General features: G+C 33.8%; 1 protein-coding gene across 1 annotated transcript in view; it reads right to left on the bottom strand.

Moving 5' to 3' along the window:
* Nucleotides 1–1,646: 1,646 nt before the first annotated feature.
* Nucleotides 1,647–11,053, bottom strand: part of LOC135218054 (uncharacterized) — a 17,866-nt gene continuing 8,459 nt past the window's right edge. Inside the window, exons 2-3 of the mRNA XM_064254198.1 lie at nt 2,803–2,930; nt 1,647–2,108 (exon numbers count right to left, since the gene is read on the bottom strand). Coding sequence (XP_064110268.1) covers nt 1,647–2,108; nt 2,803–2,930 — 590 coding nt within the window. The remainder of the gene's footprint in view (nt 2,109–2,802; nt 2,931–11,053) is intronic.

Below are 11,053 nucleotides of genomic sequence, written 5' to 3'. Positions count from 1 at the left end.
CTATATGTGGATGCAATGGGACTGCCTTCCAGAGTAGTTTATTGAGGACCATCTTCTTAGCTATCTTTCCAGTGCAGCTAATTAAAGCAATGAGTCTGTAGGTGCCTGGCTGCTTCGGTTTGGGATTAGTTTTATGTTCTGCAACTTCCATTTCCTTAGTCTGACTCTTCTGACATAGGTCTTGTTGACCAGCATAAGACAGGTATACTATCTTTGCAGCTTCGTCCATATTCTTGGGCATCATGTAGGTTATAAAATCAGATGCAGGTGCACTATCCTTTGCTTTCTTTAAAGCGAAGTCTAATTCATTCATGGTGAAGGGAGTGTCAGTTTGGTCATGGGAATTTCAAGCTTCAATTACACTCCTGCTTCTGAGAGGTTCCAATGCTCTTAGGCATTGCTAGTGTCAAGGGAAAGGTTGCTAGTCTTAGTCATGTCAGCGAAGTGCTGTGGGATTCTGTCATCTATGTTTTGTGGATCAGATTGAGGGGCATTTATGACATTCTTTTTGTTGGAGATTTTTTTTAACCAGTCCCTAAGCTTAGTAATGGGTGTGAGATGGTGTACATGTCCGCACCATTTAACCAGGCTTCTAGTCTCACTTCCTTAGATACTTGAACAGTGAGCTGAGACATCAATCAGTATGTCATGCAAACAGTCTGTTATGTATCTTCTTGAGATTTTCCTCACTCAGTTGACTCTTCTGTCCATCTTCTTTATCTGGGAGTTGTAGTACCAGACATCTTTATGGCTTGTATTTATGGATGAGTTTTTATTTCGTTATATGGACACACTAGTAGCATTCATCATGTTGTCACAAAAATCATGTAAAAATATGCAAACATCCTGTAGAAGATGATCTATGTAATCTGTGGACGAGATAAGTCATGTAATTTTCAAAGCCTCCTTAACCATAGCTTTGTCTGTGAGGTAAAGTGGTCACTGGTAGGAACAGGGTGCAGCTCCCACATTGCTCCTTCCTACAAATTTCTGGAAACAAGAGTGAGGTCTAGCTTATCATGTGGATGTGTGGGCTCAGTGCAGTTGTTTAAAAGGTCACCTCCGGGAATTCCAAGAATAAAAACTATAGGTGGTGTCCTGTAGGGCTGTCTTTTTATTTGGACCTAAGGAAGGGGTGATGAGCATTGACATCCTCTGTAATGAGGGTGTTTTTCTTGAGGCTGCATCAAAAAGTGCATCTGTTTCAAGGGTGCTTTTTGGTGATCTGTAAACATTGTGGATAATAAGGATTGTGCCCTCTAGAACGATTTAGCACTTAATGAATCTACTTCTGGTCCGCAGTCCTTGTTTGGAATCTTGGGAGGAGGGAATGCTGTTTCTGATCAGTGCTAGAAGGCTTTTTGTGGTGTCTGTGTGAGGTGTCTGGTATACAATGTAAACCTTTGATGGAAAAGAATGTTTGTTCTCTAAGGAGTATTTCTTGCAGAAAAATGATATGACTTCCTAGGAATATTTGCAACTGCAATAATACAAATTTGAGACGTACACCACAAATGTCTCCATTAAAGTATTTTCAGTTGTTCTCTCTTATTACTGAGGGGGAAGGATTTGGGTTTGTGTCAGTGCTGGTGGTGGAATCTGTGTCACTGTCTGTGCTCATGGAGTCATTCGTTGAAACATTGAACTCAAGCCAGGTTGAAATTCCACTCTGACTTTGGGTTGTCTGTTTCATAATCCCTGATGATGCATGTGCATCTTGTGAAAGGAGGTAGAGGAATATCTAAGGCATATTCTGTTGCAGGAGTAGGATGGGTTAGAGAGACAGGTTTGTAAGGTTTTGGGGAGCAGGCAAGGAGGAAGGATGAGAAATGAGAAGGAGAAGATGGGAGGTGAAGAATAGACTGGAAGAGAAGAGGTAACTTGGGAGGAGGGTGACACGTTGGGGGAAGGGGTAGACTGCAGGTGGGGGAGGAGGGCCCTGCTCTCTGGGAGGCTGAGGTTGTCACTGTGGTTTTGGAGGGAGAGGGCAGTTTTGAGGAAGATGATTGGGAAGGTGGGGGATATTGATTGAAAGATGTTTGGGAAGGTGGAGGATATTGATTGGAAGGAGTTTGTGCATGAGGAGGAGGAGAAGGAGAATATCTTACCTTTCATGTGCAAAGTATGCTGGAGCCGGGCAAGATATCTGTTTCTTTTGCCAGATGTGGTGATTTCCCTTACAGTTGGGGTGGTATGCATGGGTTGGTAGGCCAGTTTTGAAATATTTTGACACCTGTGCACTTCTTTAGATGGTGCCTGAACCTGTGGCACCTGAAACACTGTAAGGGCTCTGAGGGTTAGTTTTCCGATGGGAAGCCCCAGATCCTTAGATTAATTTGAGAGGGTATGGGTCCTCTAAAGGTGTATATCACCCTTTGAGCAGGGTACTTAGATCTAGTGCTGATGCACCTCTCTGCACATATAATGAATAATTGATTCTCAAAAGGGGTTAAGTTATAAGTTCTTTGGGTAGTTGATAATTACCACTTTCATTAGTCATTCATTTCATTAATTCTGGGGTATTTGTAAAAAATCCACCGTTTCTTGAATTTTCAGGGTGATTCTGAATTGATGATTGGTGGGTTTTCTGTTTCCTGAGCAGCTACCTTTGCATATGACTGGTCAGAGGCAACTACCCTGAATTTGGGCAGAAGATTATCACAAGATTTTTGTACCAGTTTGTGTGTGAGTTATGGTATATTCGAAAAAACATTGTGATGTATCTTTATTCTGAATTTTTTCTTTTTGATGAGTGTCCAGGTTCGGTTCCATCTTCATCTAGGTGGAGGGTTTTGCAGTTGCACAATGGTCAGGTGCTGGGTCTTCAGGGGCCGGAGTCATTGTGGCAGCGTCCATCTCGACAGAAGTTGGGCCACTGGAGAGGTTGAGGGAGGAGAGACAGGCCAATCCTTCCTCGACATCTTTCCTGCCTGATATGGCATGTTACACGTCACAGCAATGGAAGTGCACAAGGCAAACTCCAAGATGTGAAAAAACTGCGATCTGCACAATTCACTAAAATCAGTCCTTTTTATATATATATAGCATTTCTCAAATTCGTTTAAAAATGGCAATGCAAGTTAAAACATGATTACTGTATTTTTACTTAGAAACCTCATTTCAGGTACGTACACAAAAAGTCCTATGATATCTAAAGTCACAAAAAGTTACCTGTTCATGATTAATCCGTGCATTGAACTAGTGTTCCAGATATAAATAGAAACATATAAACACATATGTACAACATACAAATATACATAGAAGCAGACACAATACAGAAAGACATCTCTATCACAAAGCTGCGTAACCACACATACATTTGTCGCACAACTTGAATCAACTGCTTGTAAGCACTGTATTATATACTCCTACAACAATTCACACAGGGACAGCTACAGGAATAAACTCACATTGTAGCTACTTACACAAAAATCACTCTGATATCCAAAGACGCAAAAAAGTCGCCAACATTTTATTTCACTGATTTTCGTAAAACTTGTATAATATTGCTAGCTGCAAAAATCACTTTGGGCCAATTAGGAAACTTTTACTTACACTCATTGAAATTTTTTATATGTAGTCGGTTTATCTACAATCTCTGTTATTTCCATGTAAGCAATTATATTCTAGCTCATTTATGGCATAGAGCAGCTGCGGGCTTTATAAAATGACCTCGCAAGCTGTAGTTAGTTCACCTGTCTTATATCATTAGTGTACTGAGAACCACTTTCCATTTTGAGCTTGCAGAAGTGTTATGAAATACTGGGCCTCATAGTCATTGATTAAGGGTTTTTGCATTTGTAGGGAATATCATGTGTACAACTGCCACCATATCCAGCATCACAGCTGTGACTTTTGGGACAGATAATTTGCACCAGCTGTTGCACTGATACTTTGAAGAACGAGAGACTTCTTTTCAGATCTTTAAAAAAAGTAAGGCTTGATGACTCTATTTGATTTTTGTACTAGAAGAAATCTGTTGTACTTGCATCAGTATGCGACTGAAGTGACAGGGAAGCTGTGCGGTTGAAGGCCTGTTATGTTTTTGTATTCCACAGTCCTTGCTTCTTTTATCTTGGATTTGCATTATGGTGCAATTATAAGTATGTCATTTGCTTACTGGAACTCAGTGTTTGTTAAGTTTTTCAATTATATAATATTTGTGCAAGTTCTCACCAACTTCCCTAATATGTTTTAGGGGATCATCTCACCCTTTTGAGTGTCCAGAGCGACAAGCTCCTTTTCTGCTTTTAGGAATGGATTACCCAACTGTTCAAGTAGTACCTTTACAAATGTTGGCACATTCTATTGATGGATAACAGGTAAACTATGCCATTCCTTGTGATGAGCTTCGGATGAGGGCTGTGTTGTCTGCACCTCTAAAATTTAATCAACAATCAATGCATATTCAAAACAGATCAGCATAAACAAGGTCAGTGCTTCTGGTTTCTCAGTGAGTCTTGTAGCACTGTCTTTAGCAATCAAGGTAAATATTCCAGCTATTTTATGTGTCATAAAATTCATGTCACACATATATATAATGTGTGGGATCATGAACGTGGACCCAGCCACATAGTTTATAATACTATTGCACATACCGCTTGAAAATACCTTATCCTAATGAAATCAACATGTCAACTCCAATGACAGTTAAATAAAACTTATTTTCCTAGGAGAAAACACACAATTCAGGCAAAAGGTTGAGAAGGTAACCCTTGAAGCCAGTTAAATGTCGTTTCTCCTTAACAAGGCGTGTGGTTCCGTGTTTAGATACATTTCAAATAGCTCTGACACGTTTGAATATGGATGTACAAGAATTTTTCTAAATGACTACATATTGGGTGAAAATTATTTTATGAGAGGATGGAGTTCAGGATCTGACTGGTATTGATGTCTTGAGACTGCTGGTAATTTTGACAATATTCTTCTCTTGCTAATATATATATATATATATATATATATATATATATATATACTATATATATATATATACATATATATATATATATATATATATACATATATATATATATATATATATATATATACATATATGTATATATATATATATATATATATACATATATATATATATATATATATATATAATATATATATATATATATATATATATATATATATATATATATATATACATATATATATATATATATATATATAATATTGTATATATATATATATATATATATATATATATATATATATATATATATATATATACCGGCTAACCAATTGGGTACTGCATGGAAAAACTCCGAATGACAACTGACAAACTATCTCGCTCTCTCTCTCTCTCTCTCTATTCTCTCTCTCTCTCTCTCTCTCTCTCTCTCTATATATATATATATATATATATATATATATATATATATATATATATATATATATATTTTCCTGCAGATAGTGGCATCAGTTACATTGCCCAGCATTTATAACATTTTATATTTCACCACTTCTTACCCCCATTCCTACTGAAGCTGAGCTTGGACTTGGAGGGCATCAGGAGTATCTGTTTATCACAGTGACCTCAAAAACTATGGATTACACACTAATATGTATATATTTTTACATTTCATTTTTTGCCTCTTCTCACCACACCACACCACCCACCCCTAGCGGGGATGAACTTGGACTTAAAGGACATCAGGAGTGTCACTGTTTCTCTCAGCAACCTCAAAAGCTGTGGATTAGACACTAATATCTGTAGTTTTCAGTTATTTTTAGACACCACCAACTTCCTACCGCCTCTTCCAATTGGGGATGAACTTATCTCAGTATCCTCAGAAGCTATGTATTAGACACTAATAGCTGTCATTTTAGATTATTTTTACATGCCACCCCCTTCCCACCCTTTCTCAACTCCCTTCCTATTGGGGCTGAACTTGGACTTAATTGGCATAAGGATTGTCACTATTCATTTTAGTGACCTCGAAAACTGTGGGTTACACACTAATATCTGTCATTTTAGGTTAGTTTTACATGTCTTTCCCTTCCCATCCCTTCTCAACCACCCCCACCCTATCGGGGCTGAACTTAGACTTGAGAAGTATCGGGAATGTCACTCTTCATCTCAGCAACCTCAAAAACTATGGATTAGACGCTAATATCTATCATTATCAGTTATTTTCACTTTCCACCCCTTTCCCACCCCTCTCCCCACAACCCCCCTAGGTGCTAGTGATGTCTTACCCCCACATTATTCTTTGCCATTTGCTTAGATATATGTATACCTAGTTTGGTTGAAACTGCTCAGTGAGTGTCAAATTGTGTGTGGCACATGTACACATACATGCATCATTCATATATATATATATATTATATATATATATATATAATATATATATATATATATATATATATATATATATATAACATAAAGGTGGAAGCCGATGAAGGAAAATGATTCGTTATACACACACAGTACATTATATATATATATATACTATATCTATATATATATATATATAATATATATATAAACTACTATATATAATATAATAATATTATATATATATTATATATATAATTATATTATACATATAATGTATATATATATATATATATATATATATTTATATATTATATACGTAGTATATATGATACATTGTTCTATATATATATATTATATAATTATATATATAATATTATATTTATATTATATATATGTTTATTATATATTAGTATATATTATATATTTATTATTATATATATTAGTATTATATTATATCTATACATATATATATATATGTTTATTATATTTATATATTAATTAATACTATACTATAATATTCACTATATTATATACTATACTATATGTTATTTATATTATATATTATATATTTAATATCAATTAATTATATATATTTTATATATATAAATATACATTATATGATATATATATATATATATATATTAATATAATATATAATATATTATAATATTATATAAATTATAATATATACATATATACATATATAATTGTTATATATATATTATATATTATACTTAATTATATTATATTATATATATATAATATATATTTATATAATATTATTATATGTTTAAATATATATTAAATTTAATTTATTAGTTTAATATTAAATAAATTAATTATATTATATATATATAATATTAATAATATTATAATATTATATATCCATATATATGTAATGGTGTGCGTATAACGGAACTCACTTTCCTTCATGGCCTTCCACTTTTAATGATATATATACTATATACATATTTATTAATATTATATAACTTAATAATTATATATATTATATATAGTATAATATATTATATTATATGCAATGGATGCATGTATGTGTACATGTGCCACACACAATTTGACACTCACTGAGCAGTTTCAACCAAACTAGGTTATACATATCTAAGCAACTGGCAAAGAATACTGTGGGGGTAAGACATCACTAGCACCTAGGGGGGTTGTGGGGAGAGGGGGGGAAAGGGGTGGAAAGTGAAAATAACTGATAATGATAGATATTAGCGTCTAATCCATAGTTTTTGTATGAGGTTGCTGAGATGAAGAGTGACATTCCGATACTTCTCAAGTCTAAGTTCAGCGCCCCGATAGGGTGGGTGGGGGTGGTGAGAAGGGATGGGAAGGGAAAGACATGTTAAAACTAACCTAAAATGACAGATATTAGTGTGTAACCCACAGTTTTCGAGGTCACTAAAATGATTAGTTAACCTCGCAAATTATTCTCACAAGGCTTTCACAACCTGAAATATCGATGTCATAGACCAAAATCAGATGATTCTTCTACCACATTTTCTATGACTTCTTTATGGCGAAATAGACTGAGTAATATCAACAACCTCACCTCAACCTCCATATATATATTATATATATATATATATATATATATATATATATAATATATATTATATATGTGTGTGTGTGTGTGTGTGTGTGTGTGTGTGTGTGTGTATGTATATATATAATATATATATATATATATTATATTATATTATATAGTATATCATATAATATTAATATATGTATGTATATGTATATATATATATATATATAATATATATATATATATATATATATATATATATACATATTTATATACATATGATATATATATATATATATATATATATATACTTATAGATATATATATATATAAGTTTATATATATATATATAGTATATATATATATATAGTATATATATGTATATATATATATATATATATCGTATATATATATTATATACTATATATATAAATATACATACACATATATAATACATACACACACACACACACACATATATGTATATAATATATATATATATATATATATATATATATAATATATATATGGATATTGAGGTTGGTGTTTGATATTATTACTCAGTTCTATTTCCATAAAGAAGTCATAGAAATGTGGTAGAAGATCATCTGATTTTGGTCCATGACATCGATATTTCAGGTTTTGAAAGCTTGTGAGAATAATTTGCAAGTAATGCTGTATTTGGAATTTTGTAATAAGTTAATTGAAAATATATTAAAAATCTAACTAATACTACAGATAGTGTTATGTTTGTCATCACTGACTGTTTTCTTTATGCTACATATTTAGTTCTACAAAACAAGACATATGCACACTGTACCATACAGTTTAATGTAAAGAAGTTATTATTGATAGCGTGCGGACTATCCATAACTGGACTTTTTCCTATTTTGATGTACAGTATTTTTTAAGCCAAATGTTTGAATTCGACTTTTTACATCCGACGCAAAATTTCATAAACCCTTTACTGACTTCTTCAAAGATTTTCAATGGCTAGGACTCAATACCTTCAAATAAATGCTGTCTCAGTATTTTTTTTTCTATCTTGACGGGCATCGCCATGTCAAGATATTTTAGAAGCCTGGTTAACTGACGCAGATTTAATTATCATTATTTCATGACCGATAAAACTATTAGCAATGGCGTAACTTCAGTAATCGTAAATTCTCAGATGAGGAAACACTCAAAGCTGTAGCTATCCGTTTCTACTTTTTAAAAAAATAATTCGGCGGTCACATTTCAAAATAAACTGTGGTGATGAATTCTGATCAGGCTTTGATGATATATTAAACTTTTTTTATGGTGGGGGTCGGATGCGTGGTATGTTCGATGGTGAATGAAAATTAGGTTCAAATAAGTCCTTTGAAGATTCAAGGATGCTATGCAATGGAGTAGTTCTAAAGAAATAATATTATCACGACTATATGGTTATTGTTAATGCAAAAAAGCATACATTTACTTTTACCTTTTCATGTAATCACTTTCAAAACCAAATGAGTCACAGAAAGGAGTGAATATTTTTTAGTGAGGGAAGCAAAATATCCAAAGCGATGAACTTCAAAAAACAAACTGTTTTTTTCATTATCAGTGATAGCGTGTAGGCATGGTGTTGGTGATTCCTCCCCACCCCCCACACCGTGTGTGTGTGTGTGTGTGAGTAAATGAGTTGTGTGTGTGTGTGCTTATATGTGTCGTGTATGTGTCAACTTTAATCTTAGAATGGTAATTTTATAAGGACTAACAAGTATTTGCGAGACATTGTTTAGGATAAAGTTATTAACGTTAACACCTGTAGGTTGATCATATGCCTACTCATTACTCATTCATTTGTAATAGTATGAAAGGTGGGAGAGATATATTGAACTGCAAATGAGCAGAACCAGGCTGCGAGTCGGGACTACTGCAGTCATGCCTATGGCTTCACTACACAGCGTCCCCCTTAATTAAATGAATGTATTTGATCCTTCTCTCATTGAGTTCGAGGTAGCTGAGACATTATAAGGAGAAATATCCTAGAAAATAGTCTTGAAATAATCTACTGCTTTAGGAATTTATGCTCTGACCTGTATAGTGACAGGTCAACACTTCATCCACTGAACTGCAGAGGACAGGAACAGATAATTCGAAACCAAGCGGATACCACTGCTTCTATATGGTTTTACCCTCTCCCCTTCTTGCTCTTATTAATTAAGAGCTCGCCTTAATTCCTCTGAAATGGACTTTCCTTTTAAAATAGGCACATTACAGTATTTTAGCCAATGATCATGCAAGGGAACACAAATTCCAGTATACTTCAATTTGCCGTCAATATACATCGGGATAGAGGTGACGCACACTTTGTGAAATGCAATATCGCCTGAAAGTAAATATCAACAATATTCTCCCCTCTGCCGTATTTCAGTGAATTCTAGCATCGCTGGTCTTATCTGCTTATAATTCATTTGAAGCAGTCATTTTACTAGTGTTCTTTACGATTTTTGTAAGATCTTTTAAATTCTTTAAAAAGATATAAAGTCCCAGATTGCCGATTAATGGTTCAATTTGGCTTGCGGAAATGATAAACGAGGGCACTTTTTCAAAAGGCTTTTGTGAGCACGTAACACACTCACGTTTTTATATATAGTTGGCTGCCAAAATAAAGTGAAATTTGCGCTGGTAGGGCTTAGGTTCATCATTCATTCAACACATCCTAACTGACATTGTCGTGAGAACTTGAATGGGCGTTGACATCGTTTTTTATTAGGCCATTTAGAAGGGAAAAACAAATCGTTGAGAATCCGGTGAAACATAGACAGTTTCGGGCAGTAGAATCTATCCCGCACTGACTGAACTTTTGTTGCTGTCATTTCTTAATAGAATGTATTCATATAAAAAAAGAGATAACATCAAACACATCACTTCAGATAACTTGCAAACTTGCCATTCACTCACAGAGGTAAATGTGAGTCTTTAGTTAGAGTTGGTTCGTTCACACGATTCACCATACAGCATAATCAAACGTAAGCCCATATTTACAACTATCATAGTCACAATAACGGATGTTGGGTTTCGAGATATCCACTAGTTGATAGATGTGATCATTGAAAAATGAATTGCGGAATACAAAATTTCATTATTAAAGCATTTCTACTGTGAAGTATTTTTTCTTGTATCCTAAATCAAATAAAAACAGGGGGTGGGTGGTGGGGAGGAATCACCAACACCGTGCC

This window comes from Macrobrachium nipponense, chromosome 9 (assembly GCF_015104395.2).
Source record: "Macrobrachium nipponense isolate FS-2020 chromosome 9, ASM1510439v2, whole genome shotgun sequence".
Taxonomy (NCBI): domain Eukaryota; kingdom Metazoa; phylum Arthropoda; class Malacostraca; order Decapoda; family Palaemonidae; genus Macrobrachium; species Macrobrachium nipponense.
This window is presented reverse-complemented; position numbering and strand designations above follow the sequence as displayed.